The 27927-nt window shown below is 44.4% G+C and overlaps 1 protein-coding gene across 4 annotated transcripts; it reads right to left on the reverse strand.

The window, feature by feature from the left end:
* Positions 1–4482: 4482 nt before the first annotated feature.
* LOC140905746 (C-type lectin domain family 5 member A) lies at positions 4483–27323 on the reverse strand. 4 transcript variants are annotated; one of them, XM_073329180.2, is made up of 7 exons: positions 27188–27323; positions 23458–23543; positions 19653–19721; positions 11955–12032; positions 6720–6856; positions 5252–5361; positions 4483–4727 (listed from the first exon to the last, which is right to left on the reverse strand). In XM_073329180.2, exons 2-7 carry the CDS (start codon positions 23534–23536, stop codon positions 4604–4606), a joined length of 597 nt encoding a protein of 198 aa, XP_073185281.1. In that variant the 5' UTR covers positions 23537–23543; positions 27188–27323; the 3' UTR covers positions 4483–4603. The 4 variants fall into 4 exon arrangements, with proteins under 4 accessions (XP_073185281.1, XP_073185251.1, XP_073185271.1 ...); XM_073329150.2 differs by having other exon boundaries at positions 23458–23555; XM_073329170.2 differs by having other exon boundaries at positions 27061–27323.
* Between the last annotated feature and the right edge of the window lie 604 nt (positions 27324–27927).

Genomic DNA, 27927 nt, shown 5'->3' on the forward strand with positions numbered 1-27927 from the left:
AAAATGGTTTTTAGGTGCAGCATTTCAAGAGGCAACCCCAGAGAAAGTGATGCTTTTTTCTGCTCTGGGAATTAGCTTACCCAATAGTGAAGATTTACTAAGCAGCTGCTCCCTATGTGTACATACTCACCACATTATCAAAGCCAAAACTCAGTCTGGGAGTCTTGTGAGATCTTCAAACAGCAGGTCTCAGGTGAGCCAAGACAGTGTCTTTCCCCAAAGTCAGCCTTCCTGTGACCTAAAGATATGCTCTGTATCTTACTCCTAATTCATTAAACCAGTCATCCCACATGGATTTATGTTGGATTCAAAACAGGGACCTGGAAATGGGAGGCTTCCTATCCCATTCCTCCATCTTCCTGTGCTAGGGCTGTAGCCCAGATCTGTTTACCCCTAGTCAGGAATGTGTTCCCAAGGTAAGGGACCCTCACCTCTGGGGAGTTAGCAAGTATGCTCTAAACTGTTATAGCCAATGGTTAAGGCATTTTTTTTTCTCCCTTGAAGGCACAGATGCATGTTTTTAACCTTTTAACACAACTTTTTGTCTGAAAATGTCCTTTGTTTTGGGGGAGTGATTTTTAAGAGCAGTTCAGTGACACATGAATGACTTTGGAGAAGCTCTGTCCTGGCCCATCTGCCTCTTGGAAGCTCTGACCTGGACATTTCTATTTTTGCCCTGTTAATGGTGACAACAAACAAAATGAATGCCACCCCTATCTCCATCTCAATTCTACTTTCTAAGCCATGTGCACTGTTGCTGGACTGGAGTCCTCATATGAAGGCAATACAGCCAGGGATGTTTGCAGTGCACCACTGTGCTTCTGCAAAATGCAGAGAGCATCTAATAATCCCACAGAGGATTTACATTTGCAAAACACTGAGGGCCAAATTCTGCTATCCTTACATAACATGTGGGGGCGGGGGGGGTTAGCTCAGTGGTTTGAGCATTGGCCTGCTAAACCCAGGGTTGCGAGTTCAATCCTTGAGGGGGCCATTTAGGGATCTGGGGCAAAAACTGGGGATTGGCCCTGCTTTGAGCAGGGGGTTGGACTAGATGATCTCCTGAGGTCCCTTCCAACCCTGATATTCTATGATTCTAGTACCTTGCTCCTTAAACAGTCCCACTGGTCTCAGTGGCTACTCACAGAATAAGGTTCTGTGTGAATAGGGATACAACCTACCCATAACTATTTAATCTTCTAAACTACCTAAGTAACTATTAGCCCCATGAGGAAAGTGAGACACAGAGTGGTTATGTAACCTACTTGGAAGTGTGGTCCACTGGATTAAATATGTGGGACTGAGAGTCAGAAATGTGAAGTCAGATCCTCAGCTAATGGGAAACAGGATTGCTTCATTGACTACAATGGAACTATGCCAATTAACTCTAGCTGAGGCTCTGGCCCCTAGTTCTTTATCCTAATTCCATAACTACTTCATTGTGTGATCTTGGCCAAGTCACTTAATTTATCTATGCCTGCCTTGAATGCACAATGGGAATAATGCTATTTAGTCTGTAATCATTAGTCTGTAAAATACCGCAGAGCTAGGAAAAGTACTCAAGAGCTTCTTGCTCCCAGAACCGACTCAAGCCACTATTTCTCCCTCTGTAGCCAGGATTTCTCATAACAGACATACCCTGGGAGCTTCCAAGACATCTTTTTAGATATGGCATTGAAAAAAAATTACAAGAATTCTCAAAAAGCAATGCTCCTCTAGTTGTCCAAACACTCCTGTCTCCAAAATACCATGTTTGATTCCCCTCCAACTTTACTCCTCTGACTGGGGACTACACATGGGAAACTTCTACTGGATTGGTTGTGTTTTGTTGACATTAGGGCAGAGGTTTAAAATCAGGTATTTAATGGAAAGTGAGTCTCTTAATTATGGAGAAAAGCTATTGCCTTTCCTTTCTTTGAACAAATATTAGGTGAGGTGAGTAATCCCTTCATAAAAATCTCTCCTTGTTAGGAACTTCTGCTGGTCTAGTAACCAAACCTCCATTTTCTATCTTGCTTAATCACCCTGTGGCAGCACTTCTCTGATTTTGAGCATGAGCTTTCGAAAGCTCATGCTCAAATAAATTGGTTAGTCTCTAAGGTGCCACAAGTCCTCCTTTTCTTTTTGCGGATACAGACTAACACGGCTGTTACTCTGAAACTTCTCTGATTTTAACGCCACAGATGTTGCTACACTTGCACAGTCAACTGCTCTTTCTCAAAAGGAATCTTTGAGTTTTGCAACTCTGCAAGCTGTTTTGTAATTCATCTGCTGTGTTAGCAAACCATGAGCTGATTATGTAACATGCTGATGCAAGATAGGGAATGCATATCCTTCCTTTTTACACGTTTAAACGCCATGGCTTGAAAGACAGTCAGAGGATACTTAAAGCAAAAAACAGACCTCATCCTTTAAAGCTTTCTGGCAAATGTGCAGAGAAAGAGAACACTGTTATCACTAGAATTTATATAGGGCTCAAAGTGTGCTAAGTGCTTTACAAACATAAGGAGAGACGGTCCCTGAACTGAGCAGCGTACAGTCAGAATAGACAAGGAGCCGCCCAGGAAGGGAATGGTCTGTTAAATGGTCTATTACCAGCTGGACAATGGGGTGGGAGGAGGTATTTTTTCATATTCTCTGTGTATATATAAAGTCTGCTGCAGTTTCCACGGCATGCATCTGATGAAGTGAGCTGTAGCTCACGAAAGCTCATGCTCAAATAAATTGGTTAGTCTCTAAGGTGCCACAAGTACTCCTTTTCTTTTTGCGAATACAGACTAACACGGCTGTTACTCTGAAATCTGTTAAAAATGTAACTAAATTGTTTTTCATGCCTCACTATTTAATAATCTAATTATCAAAGCCAGACTGTGTGTTTATGGCACTGGGTTGGGGATTGTGCAGAGCTGTCCCACTCGAAAAGGAGCACAATAAAGCACAATCTGTCCTGCAGTCCATGTGAGTGCCCCTGTATGAGAGTTTACCATATTTCCTGCTCTGCAAATAACCAAGAGCCACTCAAAAGGATTTAGATACCTAAAATGGGGGTCAGGCACCTATGTCCAAACTGTAGGCACCACTGAGACAGTCAAAATCCTGCTCAGCTGCCGCCTAACCCTGGAGGCACCTACATTTTTGCTGTAAAAATTCTAAAGACACCGGGCATGCACCCTGCTGCCCCGAACAGGTGTCCAAGCACCTATCTTTCGCCTAAGCCTCTGTGCAATCCTCAAACCAGGGGAAGGCAGGCGTTCCCCCTCCTAGCTCGCTTACAGGGCCTGATCCAGGAGGCATGCTCGGAGAGCACCAAACTGTACACAAGGGTAGTTGGGAGGAAGGGAGACAGCCCTTATAAACCCATGATGTGGGAGATCCTAGTTCAGTTCTGTCCTCTACCTGCTGTGGCCAAGGGATTTGAATTTAGGTTTTCAGTCTTCCAAGAGACTGCCCTAGCCACTGGACTATGAGATGTTTTGATATAGGGCTCTCTCACGCCCTCCTCTTGAAGCTGTTACATAATTATTTATACACACCATGTACACTGGGCCAGCAAGACAATGGCTCTATAGTTCTGTGATTGGGGAATTCGCCAAAGAGGTGGGAAACCCACATTCAAATTCTTTCTCCTCAGCCCCAGTGGGGGACTGAACTAGTGTCTCTCACATCCCAAGTGAGTGCTATAACTGCTGGGTGAAAGTTTATAAAGGAGGTCCTCCCTTCCCCCCACATCCATGCCCAGCCATTTTGTATGAACTTAAGCATGTGCCACTGCATTTCTGGCAAGAAATGGCTTAAGAGCCTGATTCCAGGAGACAATTCCAGGCTGTGACTACCAAGCAGAGACAAGAGCCTCCTTCCATCCTGGATTTAGGTGCCTAAGACCCAGAGAGGGGTGGGGCTTAGGACACACCCCTCTCCTCAGTATCTGCTAGTGGTTGGTGAGACAGCTCCATGCCCTAGCGTGTGGGAATTTTTGTGGATCCCATTCTCAAGCACGTATATCTCCCCATGAATCTTATAGGGAGCCTATGTGCCCAACTCAGGTTTTATGGCTTCCACTGGGTAGCCAGACACCTAAAGTTTAGGCATTGAACTGGACTGCATTGCCATGCCTAAGGCTTTTTGTGGATTAGGGCCCAATGCTTTTGCACAATGCTGGGAGGAGGAGCTAGGGCTATGGTCCTGCTTCATGCCCACCTCTGCTCTGCAGAGAGCAGTCCATGGGTAGGAGCTGTGATCTTTCCTGGCCCTTGAGTAGTTCTTGCACCCTATATCCTTTCAGCATGTGTGACCTTCCATGGAGGGCAGAGTCTATCAGATTGGTGAAGTGTCCTTATTACAGAAAACGAAGTCCTCCATTACTCTTCCTACAATGTGCTGATGAAAATGCATCCAGAAATGGTGTCCAAAATGCATACCTTGGTCTGGAATTTGTTGTGGATAGAAAATAAAAAGTGCCATAGGCCAGGATCATATCATGGTTTCTTTTATTCTAAAATGAGAATACATGTGCATATTTGTGTCTGAGATTAGGGGGAAATGCTCCAGCTGGATTCCAGTGCCACAGACTACCTGTGCTGGGACTCATCCTACAAAACAAGAGTTATTTCATTGTCTTCTCACAGATCCAGTGGTTTAGTTGGTGACAAGATGCAGGACTCACTTCTCCAGCTCTGATAACTGCACAGTCATTTTCATACTCCAATGTCTTTGGTTTCAGAGTAAATCTGGGCAAAGAGAAATAACCAAAAAAGAAGCTGAACTGTTGAACTAAATCCTTATTTTCATTTCTTTATATGTATACGCATGCATACACAAGCGTCTCCCTTCTTCCTCCTCCTCCTCTACTAAAGAGATATTCCTTCTCCCTCAAGCACAGAATCTGCTAACATTATTCCCCATAACAGCCCCAGGGAAAAAAACTCAGTCCTGTCTGACACTAATGTAGACTTCGATGACAAACGCAGTTCTTCTGAGACAGCTTCAATGAAATTCCAGACTAGAAGGAGCCCTCTGCCCATGTGACAATGGCACTGACTTCTTCAGCAAACACTGTTCACTTGACAAAGTCACAGGAAATCACAGCCTGTTTTCAGAGGAGATTCTAGCACTATCCACAATGAACTAGAAGTTGCATTGGTAGATTCACTTACATTTATTTAGCCAGATTCTCATCTTGAACACATGCATATAAATGATGATGCTCTGGCCCATTATGTTCATTAGCTATGAGAGAAAAGAATAAACATACAGGCCTCTCGTAAGCTCTGTCTTGTCAATCCAATACCATCTCCTCTCCATCTCTGAGTAAGTTAGTCCAATGAAATAATCAGCATCCCTTGTTTTATTACGAAGAAACTCCTGACAAGGAAAGGAAGTGTGTGGTGAATCAGTGACACAAAGGAAATGTGAGAGGAAAATCTAAAGAACATCTCCTTTATCCTGCTCTTACCACTGTGTCTGTAATGGCTGTGGGAGCCAGGAACCAGGTTATCATCTGAATTGAGAGTAACTGGAGAAATGTTACCGCCTTCATTTTGCCAGTTACAATTACTTTGCAAACCAATGATCTACTCCTGTGTATAACTCTGCAATTCACACTTAAGCTCATTCCTCTTGGCAACCAAATGTCCCTTGATGTAGTTGCAACGTGGTTAATATTTGTAATGCAGACAGGATCTAACCTTTTTGTTAGTGACTGTGTGAATCCTGGGATAATTCACGTTGTTAACTAGGATATTGGGATACGATTCTAGTGCAAATTTTTCTGGCTCCTGGCTTGGATACATGAGGTTATGAGGATGGAAGGAGTTTTTCCCCACCTTGGCTTACTCCAAACAAGAAAGAGGGATGACCGCAGCCTATGCACATGAGATGAATACAGGGATTGTTTCCTCTCTGCACCCTGGGGTATGCAAATCACCCCAAGAGGAATGAGGTGGGATGGGGAGGAGGTGAGGCACTAGAGCTAGCCAGAGGTACTGTGGGGAGCAGGGTACGTCATCCCAAGGTTACATACTATAAAGTTAAATAGTTCAGTTTAATTCTCTAAAGCTTAGCTGTACTATAATGAGGTCCTTTGATGTGGTTATACTTGGAGGGCCAGATCCTCAGCTGGTTTAAATTGATGTAGCTCTGAACCCTGAGCGTAGATGAGGCTTTACAGTGAGTGTGAAACACTAGTTTACACACTGTGTGAGGTTACTTTGCCTTAGGTTACTGAATCTCCTTCATTGTTGTCAAAGGATTCACGTGCATGGTTGGATACTTGATTAATCGGAGATCAGAGAGATGTATCTCATTCCTCTGAGGCCTCTGATCAGAACCTCCACTGTGGCTGCATTTTCTCAAACTCTGAGGCCTCTCCTGGTGCTTTGCAGAATGCAGCATGTTGATAACAAAATGGTGGGTAACTGAGGTATTGGGGGGACTGGTGAGCCCAAGAAAGGATCTCTTTCTTTAGAAGAGATGCTCATAATGAAGAAGTTGGAGAATCACTGCTATACAGATGACTGTGTCTGGTATCAACAGCTTACAGAGACCCAGTGATCTGGTCATGGAAAGCTGTCTGCAGTGGGAAGGACTGATTACAAACCTGAGTATTGGAGGCTTAAGTTCAGAACCTCAAAGATTTCAATGGGAGTTAGGCACCTAAGTACATTTGAGGATCTGGGCATTCAGCATAATCTCAATTCCCACAAAGCAGTGTTTGATCTTACCAGCTCTTTTCTGTCACTGATGACAACTAGATCCGAGCTCTGTTCATCACACTCTGTTCGGCTGGAACTCCAGACCCCTTTGGCTTTAGAAAATAAGTAGTAATTCCCTCGGTGCCCCTCCCACTGTAAGGGTTTAGCTGTAGAAGGGGACATGACCACACAGAAAAACATAGAATTTTGAACAGAAATGGAGACAGTCAACTTATAAAATAAATCACAGAGAGATGAGAGGCAAAAATCTTATTTACAGCTGGGAAACTCTCTACCCTTCCAATGCCTACAGGACATCACTGGAAAGGCAGGGAAGACCAGTGGTCAGGTGGATAAATGCCAGTAAAGGATTCACTACAGGTCAGCCATAGTACAGCAGAACTATGGATGAGCCTAACTGGCTCTGAATCAGCTGCTACTCAGTCTCTTCAGTTACACACACATTAACCGCACCAGGAATCTGGTTGACTCATCTCTGAAGTTGGTCCTATGTGTTTTATTTTCAAGATGTCACATTTATATAGGTTAAATATATAGATTAGACTATGTAGGCATTAGATGTATATATTAGATGGGGTTTATTTGAATTTCTACTTGAATTAAGTTTAATACCCATGGGATCTATTGCATTAAAAATGTAACAGTTTATGTGTTACATACAATCCTACAGTAACTTTTTCAGGAGACGGACTAATGTAAACCTTGGGAATACGTTAGGAACTTCAAAAATCTGTTTGGGATAATACATATGAAGTGGGTTTCCTAGGAGGTACTTGGAAGGCCTTTGAAGCTACGACCTGGGAATAAAAACCTACTGTCTACTGATTACCTGCTTCTGGGAGAAAAAGCAAGCAGGTCTGTTTAGGCAGTCTGTCTTTTGCAGGAAATACCACAATAAAGGCATAAAACTGTTCAGCCTAAAAATATCCTGGTCGGAAAGGAAAAGAGAGAGACGTGTCTCCACCCAAGAGAGGTGAGGGCCAGGGGAACCGAAAGCCTGGAAGTGGATGTCCTTGCTGAACCCCTGAGGGGAAATACAAGCGCAGTTGCCCTACACTGTGACACTAGAACTGCACCCCAGCTGCAGACTTTGCATCCAGGTCTCAGGCCTCCCAAAGCTCATGAGTGTTTGTATCTGGAGTTTTGTGTCAGCACACTATAGAGAAAGAGACTAGATGTGATATTGGATACAGATTCATATTTCAAATACCTCCCAATACGAACAGTTTGGGGTGCTTTGGGTGAGAGGGAAGGTTTGGTTCAGGCCCATCTCTCATAGTCAATTAAATAAACATAACTGCATGGGCCAGGGGGTGAGTGGATGTGAGTGTGTGAATTTGACATCAATGGAAATGGAGGAGTATGGGTAAGGACAAAATTTGTCCCTAAGGACCAGACTCACACTTTGTGTGAACAGGTTCAACTCTCTGTGGGCTAGATATTGCTCTCATTTACAACTGTATAAATTTGAAGGAAGTCACTTACTTTCACTGAGTTAACTAGGATTTACACTAGTGTAACGGGGGTGGTGGGGGGGAAATTGTTCCATTGATTTACACATATGTATATCCATGGCAAATTTCTGCTTTGAAGGAAAAGCCTGGTTCAGTAATCTGAGCATTAAAAAGCATCTGGAAATGTGGTGGGCAAATGTTGTTTACTCACACTCATATATCTCTGAAACATCCATGTCAAATGTACTAAACTTCCAGAAATTCACTTTTGGGTTGGGAACAAGCATGACCAATTACCAGTTTATATACTTTAAAAAGAATGATAAGCACCTGAATGTAAGCATTTAAACACAAGTTCCATCTCAGCCCTCACTACAGCATCTATCTAATAGGCATGCAAACAGGGCTGGATTAACCATTTGGCTAATAAGGCTATAGCCTTAGGCCCTCCTATTTTTAGGCCCTACTGGTCAGGCATGGGGCACGGCTGGGGTGGTGGGGGAGGGCAAGCTTGCTCATGTAGCCCTGCTAGAGCACTCCTGCCAGCAGGCAAGGCAAAGCAGTCCCCTGTGGCTTGGAAGGAGCTCAGCTGCGTCTCCCCGCACTGCAGGAACACACTGCCAGGTATCTGGTTAACACTGGTGACTGGACACTCAAAATCCGGTTACCACGGGAACATGTGCCAGTTGCGGATACAGTTTGAGCAGGCATTGTCTCCCCGCCCCAGCTTCCCCCATCCCTGAGTCTCTGGAGCTCTGCTTAGCTGTCAGGGTGGGAAGAAGCTCCCTATGTCCTTCTCCTGGGCTGAGGCTGGCAGGCAGTTCCAGGATGCTGCCTCCTGCGTCCTAGTGCCTTTCACCATTATCTTCTGTGTGTGCTGGGTCCTGTTTCTGGATAACTGGTGAGTGCCGGGGCGGGTGGGCAGGGCAAGGTGGTGGCGGGGGAAAGAGGCAGTACCAGAGAGGTAGGGTGGGAAGCTTGCACGGAACCTGCACACACTCTATCCAACTCCAGCCAGAACTATTGCCCCTCCCATGTATAAGGAATGAATTCCCACATTTGTAGGAAAAACAAAACAAAACATCCCATTCTGGATACCAGTAGTTTAACAATACCTTCCACTGAGGGGCTTCAGATTTATGATGCACTGTGTTCCATACTGTATTGAACTGTACTAAAAATCAAAGAAATCTAATTTTTTTCTTTGATATATTTTTCTGTACTGGGATGCACAGGCAACAAAGTTCTTTCCTCATGCTCAGCCTAGTTCCAAAGGCCAGCGCATCTTTGTACTTTTAAGGGGTTGCAAGAGCACTGGAGGAAGCTCAACACACAATGTTGTAGGTTTCTCCCTCCCCTTTCCCTCACAGATTTTAAATCCACTTCTTAGCAGGCTATGATAGAAAGACTGGCTGAACAGGCTAAAGGCAGGTTCAGTCCATATGCTGGTTCTCTAGCAGTTCAATCCATCATGAAAGTATCTCTCATTTGATTTCTTTTGAGTTTCATCCCAAAAACTTAAAGCTAAATAAACCTGAAGTTAGTCCTCATTTTTCTGCCCCAACTCAAACTAACTTCTCTCCCAAGTGGCAAATGTTGGGTAAGCACGGAATGTGTGTGATTCTAGAACACAGGTCGATTCCTGCTGACAGTTACACCTGTGTAGCCTTGTTGACTTCAGGGAGAACAGATTTTTGTACAAGAATAGATTTTGGTCCCTTCTGCTTTTTCACACCTGGTATAAGCAGAATTTCATTCACTTTCCTCCCCTAAACTCTGAGCACTTTAAGGCAAAAAAAAAATAAGCAAGGTCTGCTTGATTTACACATGCAAACGAAACAGGAAGCTCTCCTTTCATTCTACCCAGCCCTAAACAAACACCAGGCCAGATGTAACAAGGGTGTCACTACAGCAGCCTTGGTTGGACCGTTCTTTTGAAAGATCCTGAATGGTTCTTTTAAGATGCTGATTTTCAATGAAGTCTTTTTGTTCAGGGGGGCAGAGAACACAACAGGGAATAGCTCTGTTTTGTCAATTCCTAGTCATTCAAAAACTGAAAGGCTTTAAGTTTGTTTAATGCTTGTACAGTGATTCTGAAGAGCTAACATAGTACAGAAGCACTAAATATTATGACTGGGCAACCATCTAAAGATCTGTGTCACTTCTAGCTGTTGCCTTTTTCTTGCAGAAAGCTTAAAACAAACCAATGCAAACCATACGGGTCTGGTGCACACAGAACTCATGCTTAAAAAACCTCACGTCAGAGCTGCTGATCACACATTCTAGGATAGATAATACTTAGTCCTGCCATGAGTGCAGGGGACCGGACTAGATGACCTCTTAAGGTCCCTTCCAATCCTATGATTCTATTGTATTATTCTAATTGTGGAAGAGCTTGGTGACAAATTAGCCTGATGTGATGAATCACTGGAGATTAACTACACAAACTGGATATCATCCCACAAATAATATTTGGGTTCAATGTGAAAACAGTAATTCATTTTCCTTAGCTAGTGCAACACTGGGAGGCAGCTTTCAGAGCAAGACAGCCTAAAATACGTCACCCAATGTAATTTTCCCACTGCTACTTCCTCTGCTTCAGTGGATTTTACACCTGAGTGGTTTTCTTTTACATAACAAAAGCTGGCTGCCTCCCAGACTGCAGACAGAGTGAGACAGGGTATGTGGTGTAGAGTCCATAGCTTGCAGGAAACACCTACAGGGCTTGACTTTGCGCTGTGTCATATGGAGAGCTGAGGGTAGAAGCACAAGGTTGGAAGAGTTGAGCAGGATGGGGCAAGTTGCAGTGTTCGTCCTCCTACAGATGAGCACTTCATTACCTAGGAGGAAGGAGGCCTAAGAGAAGGACAGCGTAGCATCCCTCATGCTCCCTCTGACTCAGCAGTAACTGTTTGAAGAATTGAGTGTAGTGAGAGTAGAATAAAGTTATTAATTTTACATAAATAAATAATATGTAAATATGTATGTACATAAATGTTTGATGACTTCATTATTTCTTTGCAATATGTAATTCCTACTTAGGCCCTTCCCTCCCATTAGCCTTGGGCCCCTCATAACCTTAAACTATCCCTGCGTACAAAGGTCCATCTTCATGGACCTTAATTCAATTAATCTTCATTTACATCGGTGTAAGGGGAGAGGTCCTCACCATGTATGTATAGCTGAATACAGACATGTCTGTATATTTCAACACAATACTTAATCTGCCCATCTAGTCACCTATATGCCTAAAATATTGTAATGTGCCCAGCACTGTAGCTCCATATCCATCCTGCAAGTCCCCTAAGGGCAGAGAAAGTATCCCACAGGAACCATCAGAAGTAACTATCCAACGTCAAGAAATTCTAGAGATGGCCTGAATAGCAGGTTTGGATTTAGCATTTAAAGCTGTTTAGGGCTTGGCAGTGCCAAAACCTACTGAACTGTCCTTGGGAGATTTTGATCCCTAGTGAAAGAAATGTCCTGATATTAGCTAAAATGGACAAATTTCTGCCATCTAGAATGGTGGAAATCTTCCAAGAACAGATATTCTCATGGTATTTTAGTCATTTTAAGGCTGCATCCAAATTGGATCTGGAAAATAGGCCCCTTTAGGGTTTGGATTCAATCAAAAACAAAACTATAGGGTCAAATTTGGATCAGGATATTTGAACCTTATTCTCCACCAAACTTTAGAAAAGAGGGGCTAGATATGAGGTTCTGCTTTAGGCCCTCCTCTACTTTTATCAAACTGATATCTTAAATGGGATTATAAATTCCACAGGCGTACCTGTTCTGTCACGAGCTGTAGTTGTGATTGTGCCGGTATCAGGTTGTGTCTTAGGCAGGCCTGGGGTAGTCTGTACAACTGAAAAGAAAATCCAATTCCACTCTGAGCAATTCAATTCAAAGTTGGAATCATTTTTAGGAACAGTATCACTGTACATTAGAGCTGGTTGAGCAGTTAAAAAAAGCTACATGGATAAAACTAGCATGTTAATTTTCCTATATATATTAATTAATTACCATTATATTATATTATATATCCTGTTTAAAAAGTTCCTGCCAATCAGGCAGCAGAAACAATACCATGTGATTCAGACAAACAGCCACAAATTTGTTCATCCAAACACTTTGGCAATATTCACGAATAACAATTCACTGACTAAAATTGGGGATGAATTGATAATGCATAGTACTGATTGAATACCAGGGGAGATTATTTGTCAATATTTCACAAAAGCTAGGAATAAATTTTTCAAAAGTACCTCAGTGATTTAGGAGCCTAAGTCCCATTTTAAAAAGTACCTAAGGGATTGTTTAAATGGAGGCACTCAGAAAGTTAATCTTAGGCCATGTCTACACTACGAAATTAAGTTGAATTTATAGAAGTTGGTTTTGTAGAAAGTGTTTTTATACAGTCGATTGTGTGTGTCCCCACACAAATGCTCTAAGTGCATGTAGTCGGCGGAGTGTGTCCACAGTACCGAGGCAACCATCGACTTCTGGAGCATTGCACTGTGGGTAGCTATCCCACAGTTCCCGCAGTCTCCGCCACCCATTTGAATTCTGGGTAGAAATCCCAGTGTCTGATGGGGCTAAAACATTGTTGCGGGTGGTTCTGGGTACATGTCGTCAGCCCCCCCCCCCCTTCCCTCCCTCCATGAAAGCAACGGCAGAGAATCGTTTCGCGCCTTTTTTCTTGAGTTACCTGTGCAGACGCCATACCACGGCAAGCATGGAGCCCGCTCAGGTAACCATCACCATATGTCTCCTGGGTGCTGGCAGACGCGGTACGGCATTGCTACACAGCAGCAGCTCATTGCCTTTTGGCAGCAGAGAGTGCAGTATGACTGGTAGCCATTGTTGCCGTACTCCAGGGTGCTCTTTTAGCAGACCTCGGTGAGGTCGGTCGGGGCGCCTGGGCAAACATGGGAGTGACTCAGCCAGGTCATTTCCCTTTTAAGTTTCGTCTCATGGCAATTCAGTCCCGCCGGCAGTCCTACTACACTGTCTTCTGCCAAGCACCCAGGAGATGACGATGGCCAGCAGTCATACTTGCACCGTCTGCTGCCAGCAAGATGTATAAAGATAGATTAACTGATCAAAACAAGAAATAGACCAGATTTGTTTTGTATTCATTTTCTCCTCCCTTCCTCCCTCCCTCCATGAAATCAACAGCCTGCTAAACCCCGGGTTTTGAGTTCTATCCTTGAGGGGCCATTCTGTTTCTCCTTGATTCAAAGCTACTCATGTTGTTGATTTTAATTCCCTGTAAGCCAACGCTGTAGGCCATGTTGTCAGTCACCCCTCCCTCCGTCAGAGCAATGGCAGACGATTGTTTTGCGCCCTTTTCCTGGATTGCCCGAGCAGACACCATAGCACAACAAGCATGGAGCCCGTTCAGCTCACCGCAGCAGTTATGACCATTGTAAACATCTCGCGCATTATCGTGCAGTTTATGCAGAACCAGCACCTGAAAAACCAGGCGAGGAGGTGAGGGAAGCGCAGTGATGAGGACATGAACACAGATTTCTCTAAAACCACGGTCCCCAGCAATTTGGAGATCATGGTGTTATTGGGGAAGGCTCATGCCATGGAACACCGATTCTGGGCCCGGGAAACAAGGACAGAGTGGTGGGACCACACAGTGTTGCAGTTTTGGGATGATTCCCAGTGGCTGCGAAACTTTCGCAGGCATAAGGGCACTTTCATGGAACTTTGTGACTTGCTCTCCCCTGCCCTGAAGCACAAGAATACCAAGATGAGAGCAACCCTCACCGTTAAGGAGTGGCAATAGCCCTGTAGAAGCTTGCAACGCCAGACAGCTACCGGTCAGTCGGGAATCAATTTGGAGTGGGCAAATCTACTGTGGAGGCTGCTGTGATGCAAGTAGCCAACGCAGTCATTGAGCTACTGCTATCAAAGGTAGTGACTCTGGGAAATGTGCAGGTCATAGTGGATGGCTTTGCTGCAATGGGATTCCCTAACTGTGGTGGGGCTATAGACGGAACGCATATCCCTATCTTGGCACCGGACCACCAGGGCAGCCAGTACGTAAACCACAAGGGGTACTTTTCAGTGGTGCTGCAAGCACTGGTGGATCACAAGGGACGTTTCACCAACATCAATGTGGGATGGCCGGGAAAGGTTCATGACGCTCGCATCTTCAGGAACTCTGGTCTGTTTAAACAACTGGAGGAAGGGATTTACTTCCCAGACCAGAAAATAACCTTTGGGGATGTTGAAATGCCTATAGTTATCTTTGGGGACCCAGCCTACCCCTTAATGCCCTGGCTCATGAAGCCATGCACGGGCACCCTGAACAGTAGTCAGGAGCTGTTCAACTATAGGCTGACCAAGTGCAGAATGGTGGTAGAGTGTGCATTTGGATGTTTAAAAGCATGCTAGCACAGTTTACTGACTTGCTCAGGCCCCAGCAAAACCAATATTCCCATTATTATTACTGCTTGCTGTGTGCTCCACAATCTCTGTGAGAGTAAGAGGGAGACGTTTATGGCGGGGTGGGAGGTTGAGGCAAATCGCCTGGCCTCTGAATACGTGCAGCCAGACACCAGGGCGGTTAGAAGAGCACAGCAGGAAGCGGTGCACATCAGAGAAGCTTTGAAAACCAGTTTCATGACTGTCCAGGATACTGTGTGACACTTCTGTTTGTTTCTCCTTGATGAAAATCCACCCCCTTGGTTGACTCTAAATTTTCTGTAAGCCACCCGTCCTCCCCTCTTTGATCACAGCTTGCTCGCAAAGGAAATAAAGTCACTATCATTTAAAAAACATGTATTCTTTATTAATTGATTAAAAAAATAGGGAGATAACCCACAAGGTAGCCCGGGTGGGGTGTGAGAGGAGGGAAGGAAAAGGTCACTTTAAAACTTCCTGAATGCCAGCCTTCTGTTGCTTGGGCTGTCCACTGGGGTGGAGTGGTTGGGTGCCCGAAGCCTCCCCTCCCGGCCCCGCGTTCTTGGGCGTCCGGGTGAGGAGGCTATGGAACTTGGGGAGGAGGGAGGGCGGTTAAGCAGCGGCTGCAGCGGCAGTCTGTGAGCCTGCTGCCATTCATGAACCTCCACCCGACGCCAGAGCATGTCTGTTTGATCCCGCAGTAGCCCCAGCGTTGCCTCATGCCTCCTCTGATCTTCCTGCTGTCACTTCTCCTCATGTTCATTGGCCACTGTCCTGTACTGCGCTATTGTGTCCCTCCACACATTCTGCTGAGCTCTGTCAGTGCCGGACGACTGCATGAGCTCAGAGAACATTTCATCACACATGTGCTTTTTTTCACCGCCTTATCTGAGATAGCTTTTGGGACAGAGGAGGGAGGCTTGAAACATTTGCAGCTGCGGGAAGAAAAAAAGGGAGTGAAGTATTTAAAAAGATCCATTTTACAGAACAATGGCTATACTCTCACGGTGAACAACACTATTCATATTACATGGCACATGTGATTTTGGTACAAGGTAGCATTTTGCATCTTATATTGAGTGCCTGCGGCTTTGGTGTTAGAGATCACACATGCAGTGCTGGGCAACAGAATTTGGCTTGCAGGCGGCCATGGTAAGCCATAGTCTTTCGGCTTCTGCAACCTTCATAACAACAGCCCCCTCCTTTCCCATACCAAGTAAAGCCCGTTGAGTTGGCCATTTAGTGCTGCGGTTTTCATGTTAACGTGCAGCAGCAGAAACCAAACTAACCTCGCCCCCACCATCCAATTCTCTGGGATGATCGCTTTACCCTTCCCCCTACCTCCTGGCTTCTAGCAGGGAAGATCCCTGCTAGCCAAACATGAACATCTCAGCGCCAATGACACCCCCCCTCAACCCCCCCCACTGCATGGCTAACTGCGGGGAGGATTTCTTTTCAGCCACAGGCAAACAGCCCAGTAGGAACGGCCACCTCTGAATGTCCCCTTAATTAAATTCCCCTATTTCAACCAGGTTACCATGAACGATATCACTCTCCTGAGGATAACACAGAGAGATAAAGAACGGATGTTGCTTGAATGCCAGCAAACACCGGGACCATATGCTGCCAGGCTTTGTCATGCAATGATACCAGATTACTTGCTACTTGCATGGCATGGTAAAGTGTCCTACCATGGAGGATGGAATAAGGCTGCTCTCCCCAGAAACCTTCTGCAAAGGCTTTTAGAGTACCTCCAGGAGAGCTTCATGGAGATGTCCCTGGAAGATTTCGGCTCCATCCCCAGGCACGTTAACAGACTTTTCCAGTAGCTGTACTGGCCACGAATGCATCCCAAGTCCTCAGGGATTTTTAATCATTAAAAAACACTTGCTTTTATAACATGTATTATATTTAAAAAGGTACACTCACCAGAGGTCCCTTCTCCGGCTTCGTTGGGTTGGGAGGGTATTTCAGTCAGGGTGATAAAAAGATCCTAGCTGCTGGGGAGAACGGTGTGTTGTGTGCTCTCCTCAAGCTCGTCCTCCTCCTCCTCATCTTCCCCGTCCGCAAAATCCTCAGGCATGGCGGAGAGCACCCCATCATCGGAGTCCACGGACAGGGGTGGGGTAGTGGTGGCAGCCCCCTCTTAGAATTGTATGCAGCTCAGCGTAGAAGCAGCATGTCTGGGGCTCTGTCCTGGAGTGTATGTTTGATTCTTTGGTTTTCTGGTATGCTTGTCTGAGCTCCTTAAGTTTCACACAGCACTGTGTTGCGTCCCTGCTGTAGCTTCTGTCCCTCATGGCCTCGGAGATTTTTTGAAATGTTTTGGCATTTCGTCTTTTGCAACGTAGTTCTGATAGCATGGATTCCTCTCCCCATACAGCGATCAGATCCAGTACCTCCCGTTTGGTCCATGCTGGAGCTCTTTTTTGATTCAGGGACTGCATGGTCACCTGTGCTGATGAGCTCGCCTGGCCAAACAGGAAGTGAGATTGAAAAGTTCCCGGGGCTTTTACTGTACACTTGGCCAGTGCATCTGAGTTCAGAGTGCTGTCCACAGTGGTCACAATGGTGCACTGTGGGATAGCTCCCGGAGGCCAATACCTTTGAATTGCATCCACACTAATTCGAAACGGCCATGTCGATTTCAGCGTTAATCCCCTCGTTGGGGAGGAGTACAGAAATCTGTTTTAAGAGCCCTTTGTTGAAAAAATGGCTTCGTTGTGTGGACGTGTGCAGGGTTAATTCGATTTAATGCTGCTAAACTCAACATAAACTCATAGTGTAGACCAGGCCTTAGGGTAAACTACAAATATCTGTACCTGGAACAAATGTTTGGGGAGGTCAGCACTAGCCTTTACAACTGTATTAACTACCTTGCGTAATTGGCAATCACTTAACAGAAGTTAAAATCTCGGGTAGACAAACCTTTAGTTTAGAAGGCATCCCAGCTCCTGTGGAAAGACACTGGCTTGGCCATTAGGACTTATCTACATGGGAGATTTATACTGGTTTAAGATGAAGTGTGAATTTAAATCAATATATTTAAATCCCTGGGTGGACAGTTTTATTCAGAATTAAGGTGGCCTTACTTCAACTTATTTTATTCACTTTCAAAGTTCTGCAGCCTGGGTTTAAGCTCCTATCTTCATGGCCTTGCCTACACTTGCGGCAGTGTGTACAGTACATGCAGCTGTGAAAGACTCTGGATGGAGGGAGGCAGCGGGGAAAGGCTCATTCCCCACTGCCTCCCCCATCAGAGCCTTTCCCCACTTCCTCCCACCAGAGGCTTTCACTGTCGCATGCAGCTACATGCCAAACTGTGGAAATAGCCTGTCTTTCACTGTGGCATGTAGCTACACATACCCTACACACCACCACAAGTGCAGACAAGGTCTATAAGAGGGGCAGGGCATAGCATCTCATCAGCATCTCACATTGGCTATTTTAGGCAACTCCTCACCTAGTGTGCTGGCTTTTGTGAATCACATTCCAAGGAACCTATCTCTCCTCATTCATTGTATAGGGAGCCTAGATGCCTAACTCAAGCTGTGTGGATTGCAGTGTTGTTCCTGTGATTTTCTAGATGCTTAAAAGATAGGTGTTGTGATGGATCTCACCATCTACATCCTTTTGTGAATCTAGGTCTTGGGCGCTTCTGAACATTTTACCTTAGGGCTGTAGTTCAACTCATCCCTCTTGGAGCCCCTTCACACTCACAACCTCATGAAGTTTTCGAAGTGGTGTATCATTTATTTCAATGAAAGTATCAGACATGTATATCTGTGAGGAAATGCTCATATGAGGAAGGATGATTTTGTGATTAAAACACATTGGTCTAAATTCAGTACCTGGCCACCGAGTGTGAACAGTGGGTGCTCAGCACTTTTGAAAACCAGGCAGATATCTAAATATGGATTTAGGAGCCTCACTTTAGGCTCCTAGTATTGAAAACCGTCGCCAAAAATCTGGGCTTGATCTTTCTGAGCCTCCCCATCTGTATAATTAGATTAATGATATTTGCCAACCTGAAAAGGTGTGTTGTGTGGATAAATTCATTAATGTTTGTGAGGTTCTCAGATACTACAAAAATGAGAGCCTCATCTAGACAGATATTTGATCACAAACGCACATTCAGAATACATGTGGTTAGGAGACCATTTTAAGTCCAAATACTGAATCTTAGCATCAGTTACTGTGCAAATAATCCATAGATAGTCATTTGTCTGAACAACTTGAGTATATTAGATACAAAAAGTGAAGCTAACCCTTTTAAGGTACTTCTGTGGCCCCTATTACCATAATATTTGAGCATCTCATAATTGATCTGTGAGGTATGGAAGTACAATAATATGCATTTTATACGTGAGAAACTGAGACTAAGTGACTTCCCCAAGGTTGCACAGGAGGCTGTGGCAGAGCAAGGACATGAATTTGGATCTCCCAAGTCCGAGGCTAGCATCTTAACCATTGGGACATCCTTCTTCTCTAATACACTCTCAAATTTAAGGATTTAACCACAGTTGGGAAATTCAGAGTTAAAGCGGTCCATGAAATTCTGCCCCCTTGCTATTATATTGGTCCAATAATACAATGATATGCCAAGGAATTGCATTTTTTTCTACAATATCAGGTACATATGTGGCAGTGGGATTATCACTAGAGTTGTAGTTGTCAATTAATCTCTTTGTGCCTCAGTTCCCCAGCAGTTAAATGGGGCTTATGATACTTATCCTGTGGTTTCTATTTAGACAGTACATTCTTCAGGGCAGGCAGGAACTTTTACCATGTAATTGTACAGGGCCAGTTCTAGGGGCAGTTGAGCAGGGCACCAGTTTCCAGGGGCAATGAGCAACTGGGCTTTTTTTTTTAGAAGGCCATTTTTGCTCCACTCTGATTTTTTTTTCACTTGGCTGTTGTGAGCACGGGTGCTCCTTGCCCAGTACAATAGGCCCACAAACTCAGGTAGGCCCTCTAGTTTCAGTAATAACAATATGAGCATTCAACAGAAACAAAGAGAACACCCCCTTTGCTCAACAGAATTTCATAGAGAACCCCAGCATCTTACCTGTTATGCTCTCCTCAGTTGTGGAATTGAGGGTCCCTTGAGAGCCCGGCATGGGGAAGATCTGTGGAACTGAACACAAGCCCAGATGTTGTTCTCCTGGAGATGAGCCTTAATGCTGCCTATACAACATTTGGTTAATAGCAGTTGTTTGGAAAGGGTGTTCATAGCCCATGACACAACCGCATGCCCAGGGAGCTATCATCAGCCTGGAATAGGGGTGAGGGAGATTACAGCATAAAGCTAATGGGAGCACTAATATCTCTGGTATTCCTGCCAGTAACAACACTAACCAACACTGGTATAGGGACAGGCTACAGTACAGACACAAACAAAGGATAAATGGTTATACAGAACCCTAAATACAGACAGAGTGCAATGAATCATGACTATGGATCTGAAATTAGCTTGCCATAAATGTCCATAGAACAAAGCTTGATTGTCGCACATGTTTTTGTATAGCATGTAACACAATGAGGTCCTGGCCCTTGACTTGCGCTCCTAGGCACTCCGGTAACACAAATAATGATAACATATGTTTGTAAAAAGTAAGCAAGAAGGGGTGCAAACATGGGCAAAGAAAAATTCTCTACAGAAATCAGCCATGTTTGTGAATAATTTGTTGGTCAAATCTAATTCCCAGAATAAGTGACTTTCCATATTCCAGACATATCTTGTCCATAGCAAAAAAACCCTAGGAATACTCCTGGCTGTGTGGGAATCATTTCACTTCCCTATCCCCAGAAGAGGACTGGGTCTGCACTGATGTTTCAAGCCCTATATGCCCACAGGATGGGTCACTCCCTTTGCTTCACCAAGACAAATGTTGTAACATGCTTTACAAACTGCTGTCATGCCCTATTTCTCCCCCTGCCACAGAAACAAACAGAGATACAAGGTGGGTGAGGTAATATCTTTTATTGGACCAACTTCTTTTGGTGAGAGAGATCTTTTATGAAGATCTCTGTGTGGCTTGAAAACTTGGCTCTCTCACCAACAGAAGTTGGTCCAATAACAGATATTACCTCACCCACCTTGTCTCTCCAATATCCTGGGAAAAACACAGCTACACCGAATACAGAAACAAATGCCATTACTCCTAAGGGCATTCTGCACCAAAATATTTAAAATTCTGCACACAATATTTTAAAATTCTGACAATTTTATTTATCAAATAAATGTGGAGGCCCCAGCATGGCATTGGGGAGCACAGGTCATGGACTGCACAGAGGTGGGAGATCACTGTGTAGCTCCCCCCTGGGACACAGACTCAGCGGTGAGGCTGCACCCAACCTTGACACAGTGCAAGGACCGGGCCTGTCCCAGAAACACCGCAGGGCCCTGCCCCTCCATGCCAGGTTCACCAAGGCAAGGCAGGATCCAAGTGTGAAGGGGCTTAATGTGGGGGATCCGGTTGTGGGTTGAGAGGGTTATGTGTGTGGGGCAATCTGGGTGCTGGCGGCTCAGTGGGGGATCTGGTTGTGGTGGGGATCTGGATGCACAGGGGCTTGTTGGGGGCTTCTGGGTGAAACAGTAATGGGATTCTGGAGGGGGGTGAAGGTGGTTGGGGCTCAGTTGAACGGGTGTGGGGGAATAGAGTTCAGCAAGGGGTCTGGGTGTGGGGGGCTTCAGATGCTGGGGGACTGGGGCTCAGTGGGGTGGGGACCCATGTGTAGCTGGTTGGGGCTCAGTGGGGTGTGGATCTGTGTGCATGTGGCTCATCGGGGTGGTCCAGGTGCAGGGGGAGTGGGGTTCATGGTGGGGATTCTGAGTGCGGGGGGTGAGGCTCCGTGGGAGGGTCTGGGTATGAGCAGCTCCCTGTACTGGAATCCCTCCCCCTGCAGCAGAGGAGCAATGGGTGCAGGAAGCGGTGGGAGGGGAATTTTGTAGAGCTTCCTGCACCCATTGTTCCTCTGCTGCAGGGAGAGAAATCTGGGAGTGGGTATGAACCAGCCCCAGATGCCGTGCAGAGGCAGAGGAAGTCCCATCCTCCCCAGCCCAGCCAGGACTAGCAGCTGAGCCCAGCACAGGGTAGGAACTACCAGCCGGGTCTTCCCCAGTCCTGCCTCCTGCCCCACAGTGATTTACCTCTCTGCTGGCTGTGCTGGGCACCCAAAACATACTGCTGGGGAGGTTGCATGACTGCTCTTGTGGCTTCCCTTTGCTTCCCTATCTGAATGTCATTTTTCTGAGGGAAAGCAAAGAAATCGGGGGGGGGGGGGTCATAAATTATGTGAATTTGTGGTGGCACAGAATTCCCCCAGGAGTAAAATGCTCAGTTTTTCTCTATACCTCTGTGACCCAGGCAGAAACTGTCAGCTATCAGAGAAAGAGGAAACTCCAGCTGTGAGATCACTCAGTGCAACTAGGAGTAAAAAAATTCCCTTAGCTAAAACAATTACTCCTTGGAAAACAAATTCTTCCCTTCCCCACTATGAATCCTTTCTATCCAGGGCACATATCTGGTGGGTTGTGATCCATTTCTCACTTCACAGAGACCAGGAATTCTGCAGGGAAAGCATCAGGAATCACTCAAAAGTGACTCTGTTTGGCCATTCTTGGAGAAGTGTTGGTGGCCATTGGAAAACATTTCACTCAGGTTTCCTAAGTGAATGTGAGCAAGAGGGTCTTATACTAAGGGGACAGGGAAACACAAATATAACAATCCTAAATTAAGACTAGTAATAGAGAAAGGAGAAGAGATGTATTATGACATGGGAGATGGAGGCTGAAGTTACACATGAAATTGTATTACCAAGTGCAGCTTCACCAGTTAATTAATCTAAAAGTTTGCTATTACCCTTCTGGGTTTAGATCCCAGGGGACAGCAGCCTGACACAAGTACTTTACTATGATACTCTTTACAATTTAATATGTAAACTATCTAAAAAGATCACACACCATTGTGCAGTCACCGGTTCAGTTCTTTTTCACTCCCAAGGTACATTAAAGTGCACATTATGAATGGCTTACTCATACAAAGTAGCAGAGGGGTAGCCATGTTAGTCTGTATCCACAAAAACAATGAGGAGTCCGGTGGCTCCTTAAAGACTAACAGATTTATTTGGGCATAAACTTTCGTGGGTAAAAAAACCCACTTCTTCAGGTGCATGGAGTGAAAATTACAGATGCAGGCATAAATATACTGACACATGAAGAGAAGGGAGTTACCTTACAAGTGGAGAACCAGTGTGAACAAGGCCAATTCAGTCAGGGTGGATGTGGTCCACTCCCAATAATTGATGAGGAGGTGTCAATACCCAGAGGGGGAAAATTGCTTTTATAGAGCCAGCCATGCCCAGTCCCTATTCAGACCCAAATTTATGGTGTTAAATTTGCAAATGAATTGTAGATCTGCAATTTCTCTTTGAAGTCTGTTTTTGAAGAAAGTTTTTTTGTTGAAGGATGGCTACTTTTAAATCTGTTATTGAATGTCCAGGGAGATTGAGGTGTTCTCCTATTGGCTTTTGTATGTTACCATTCCTGATGTCTGATTTGTGTCCGTTTATTCTTTTACTCATACAAAGTCATGCAGCAAAGAGGAGTTTTTGGGTTACCTCAGGATGCTGCTCAGCTCTTCAGCGAGCCACAGAGAAGTGTTCCTAGGACACATCACCGCTGCCTAGATCCAATCCCAGCACCATTCTTGGGGGTATTTTGTGCCTAGTTTGGTTTGTGTGAGATGCTAAGATTCACTGTAATATCCCACACTAGACAACACACACTTGAAAGTATCAGCCGCTATAAGAAAAGTGCTATAAAATCAATAAATAATAACTCAAAATTACAAATGCACAGCGATACTCACAATAGATGAGAAACAGAGCTGTCCCTACTAGTTTAATGGGCAGGATGACTAATCCAGGAATGACCAGTTGCAAGTTCATCTTGCCCCTGTGGAATGATCTGAAAGGTTTAGAACATCCTTGCTTAATGTACACTGGCACTTCTCAACACATGACAGAATGGGTCAAATTTCAAACTAAACCATGAGAATTTAGACAGTCAAAATGGTGTTTATCAATTACATTGCATTACTTGTGAAGAAAGTTTTTACTAAATTTTAGTAACATAACTGAATAGGTATCTAATAATAGTTCTTGAATTTCAACAGATATGAAAAGCTCCCCACTGTTCAGTTCCTGGTTGGTAAATGATGGTATATCAGACTAGATGGGCCTGTAGCACCATAGCCTCACTTGTATAAATCAGCATAGCTCCACTGAAATCCATGGAGCTGCACCAATCTATGCCAGCTGAGGATCTTGTCAATAGTGTGTCTCCCAATAAGGCAGGTAGCTAGATAGCTAGACAGTATATGTTCTGAGGACCCTGGAGCTAAATGCATGGCTGTATTGCCAGAGGGGCTTCGGCTTCCTCAGCCGTGGGGTGCTGTTCCAAGAAGAAGGACTGCTTAGCATAGATGGGGTCCACCTATCAAGGAAGGGGAAGAGTATCTTTTGATACAGACTGGCTAGGCAGGCTTTAAACTAGGTTTAATGGGGGAAGGAGATAAAAGGCCATAGGTAAGTCCAGAACATGGAGATCTGGGTGAAGGGTCAGAATATGGGGGGAACATGGGCAATCACAGTGGGGACAAAGGAGAGACCAGAGGGAATACAGAGGGGAAATTTAATGAACATCTTAGATGTCTGCATTCTAGTGCAAGAAGAATGGGGAATACACAGGAAGAACTAGAAATACTAGTGACAAAACACAATTACAACATAATTGGCATCATGGGTTCATTCACATGACTGGAATACTGCCTAGTGTAATAAGGATTGAGATTTAGATTATGCACTTATTTTTATTTTCTTTGGAGACCATCTCTGCCCTTTTATGCCTACCACGAATAATCACTTAAAATCTATCTGTAGTTAATAAACCTGTTTTATGATTTACCTTGAAGTGCTTGGGAAACCTCAGCTCAGGAACAAAGACTGTTGCATATCCTCTCCACATTGAGGGAGGGGTGGACTGGGTAATAAACGTACACTAGTCAGGCTTCTGACCAGTGCAAGACAGTACAGCTCAGGGTTGCATGGTTAGGAGCTGAGGGAACTGGCTGGAGCCCCTCTATTGTTAGTTAATGAGTGTCTGGGAAAAGCATTCATGTAACTCAGTTGGATGTATCCCTGCCTGTGGATGTCTGTGTAAGCGCAGTACCTATCAGAGGTTTGCAGCTTGTCACAGCAGTACAGTGTGAGAGGGAGCCCAGGTTGGTGAGCTCAGCAGTACTCCAGTTCCAGGTTGTATCTTGGGAACTCATCACAGATACCAAGCTGGGTGGGGTAGCAAGCACTTTGGAGAACAGGATTAGAATTCAAAATCTTAACAAACTGGAGAAATGGTCTGAAATAAATAGGATGAAATTCAATAAGGACAAATGCAAAGTACTGTACTTAGGAAGGAATAATCAATTGCACAAATACAAAATGGGAAATGACTGCCTAAGAAGGAGTACTGCAGAAAAGGATCTGGGGGTTATAGTGGATCACAAATGAAATAGGAGTCAAAAATGTAACACTGTTGCAAAAAAAGCAAACATCATTCTGGGATGTATTAGCAGGAGTATTGTAAGCAAGATGTGAGAAGTAATTCTTACACTCTGCTCATCACTGGTAAGGCCTCAACTGGAGTACTGTATCCAGTTCAGAGCATGACACTTCAGGAAAGATGTGGACAAATTGGAGAGAGTCCAGAGGAGAACAAAATACATAATTAAAGGTCTAGAAAACATGACCTATGAGGAAAAATTCTAAAAGTTGGGTTTGTTTACTCTGGAAAAGAGAAGACTGAGGGGGGGACATGATAACAGGCTTCAAGTATGTAAAAGGCTGTTAGAAAAAAGAGCATGATATCTACTGAGGAGAGGACAAGAAGTAATGGGCTTAAATTGTAGCAATGGAGATTTAGGTTAGACATTAGGAAAAACTTCTTAATTGTAAGGGTAGCTAAGCACTCGAACAAATTACTTAGGGAACTTGTGGAATCCCCATCAATGAAGCTTTATCAGAACAGATTAGACAAACACCTCAGTGATAGTCTAGATAATACTTAGGCCTGTCTCCGGGCAGGTGATTGGACTAGATGACCTATCAAGGTCCCTGCCTGTCCTGTACCTCTATGATGTCAGCTCCTATGTTCAGGAATGTGCTGGGTATGCCAACATTATATTTTTAAAAATCAGTTATTTAACACCTATGCAAATAATTAAATCCTTCTTTAGACACCAGTCCTTGTCTTGAACTCAATCGCCCATTTGACAATGCATTGTAATTTTACTAGTCAAAGCCCACCTCCAGGCCAGCCAATGAATACAAAAGATCGCAGGAGAAAGATACACAAAGAAATTCTGTTTTGGTTGGGGAATTGGGCTCCTTTTCTTACTAATCCTATTCAGTATTATAGTAGCAGCCAAGCACATCTATCATTCAGAGGATAAAGCAAAGTGCCCATGTACAGTACCTTGCAGTACCAATAGATTAAGATTGTGGTTAAAGCCCAGAACTGAGAGACTTGAGATATGCTACTGACTTCTTAGCAACTTTGGTCAAATCATTTACCCCCTCTATGACTCAGTTTTTCCACCTATCAAATGGAAATAATATTTTATAGGGATGTTGGGAGGCTTAAGCCAAAGAGATTTGGAAAGTGCTTTGAAACCTTCAGATGATAGGTACTATAACAGAGCAAAGTATTATGAAGAATAGATAGATAGATAGATCAATCTTAATCAACTTCTGACCACTGCGGGCCAAAATCTGATCTTGGCTACATCAGTGGAAATCTGGAATAGTTCCATTGACTTCAGTGGAATTATTCTGCTTTACACCAAAATTACTGAAAGCAGAATTTGGCCCTGCATCTCCATCTGGATGCCTTGTAAAAGAGAAGATGATAATCCATCCTTGTCCATTTTTGTGTTTGTTTTTATCCTCTTTTGTATCCTAAGGGAACAGAACTCCTATCTGCCACATCTCCCTGAAACTGCTTTGACATGAAAACGATTTGAGTCTCTGAGGTTCAGACCCACCCTAATTTGATCAGTTTCCTTATCTGAATTTCCATTCTCTTTCTGTTGAACTGTAATGATGTTTTAGGGGCAGGTGAGAGGTGCCTTATAAAGTCCCACATTTTCAAGAGTGCCCCAAACTCTGGATACTTTTGTTTTTGTGTGTGCAACTTGAGACACCCATGGGCAGATTTTCAGCAGTTCTCAGCACACTGAAAGTCGATGGGTGGTGAGCACGATCTTCAAGATGGGCATCCAGAAGTGGAGGCTCTTTGATCACATCATTACTCCTTTTCATTTGCTACACAAAGTCACCAAAATTTTAGTTGATAGAAAATCTAACAAAGTAACAATGTAATAAAGACCAGCAAGATAAATAAGAAACAAAAATACTTATCAGGAGGAGCTCTATGCAGACAGATCTCTGACTTCAGTCCACTTCAGTGCTGATAAGGCTTTCTATAAGGAAACTGACAAAAGGCTCCTTGGGACTTATCAGTCCCTTGTGGTTTTCAGTTACCTTAGGGGTCGTACTTTTATTCTTTGCTCTGACAGTGTATTTCTTGTTCTTCTGTCTCTCTCTTTCCAGACCTGAGGTTTAGTGTCTTCTTCTTCCTCTTTTTCTTAGTGGTATATGCCAGGATAAGTGCTTTGTGCAGTTACAACTAATTAAACAATGTTTTTTAACTCAAGGCTTCCTGAAATGAAAGTATGCTGGGAATCAGAGACAATGGGATGACTCAGAAGTTCTCATGGTTCATTGTTTGAGGGTAATGTCTGAGAAGACTGCTACAACAGCAAGGGATTGGGCTGTGGAATGGTGACTTTGTTCCCCTATAATTTTTTTTCCCTTGGTTTATTCCAATGTCTACTAGTTTATCAGCCATGAAGGCTGTTTCCCACTAAATGGATTTTAAAGGGGACCTGCAAAGGGAAAATGGTTGGTGTCCTTTAGTTCTTCTTTAATATTTATGAAGAAAGTCTGAAAAGTCTCATTTTACAAGAAGTGTGGTGCATATGTGTTTGTATAGTGGGGCAGCTGCTCCACTCCAGTCAGCAGGGGTTAAAAGCCCTGGAGAGGGCTGCAGCTGGGAAAAGCAGTGAGTAGCTGACCACAGGTGTGGCTAGCTCAATCAGGGCCCAGCTGGCCCTTATAAGAGGGCTGTGGGCCAGGAACTGAAAGATTCTCACTCTAGCCCTGGAATAGGAAGGGCTAGCTGCCTGTGAGCAAGGCACCTGAAGTGGAGCAGTGCTGGGCAA

This window comes from Lepidochelys kempii, chromosome 1, assembly GCF_965140285.1.
Source record: "Lepidochelys kempii isolate rLepKem1 chromosome 1, rLepKem1.hap1, whole genome shotgun sequence".
NCBI classification, from domain to species: Eukaryota; Metazoa; Chordata; order Testudines; family Cheloniidae; genus Lepidochelys; species Lepidochelys kempii.

What these genes read in the sequence shown, in the direction of transcription:
- LOC140905746 (XM_073329180.2), bottom strand. Translation starts at nt 23,536, where the DNA reads ATGAACTTGCAACTGGTCATTCCTGGATTAGTCATCCTGCCCATTAAA. An exon ending in TACAGCTCGTGACAGAACAG is followed by an intron (nt 6,857 to 11,954) that starts GTACGCCTGTGG and finishes CCCCTTCTACAG; the next exon opens with CTAAACCCTTACAGTGGGAG. An exon ending in TCAGTGACAGAAAAGAGCTG is followed by an intron (nt 5,362 to 6,719) that starts GTAAGATCAAAC and finishes TTTCCTTGTCAG; the next exon opens with GAGTTTCTTCGTAATAAAAC.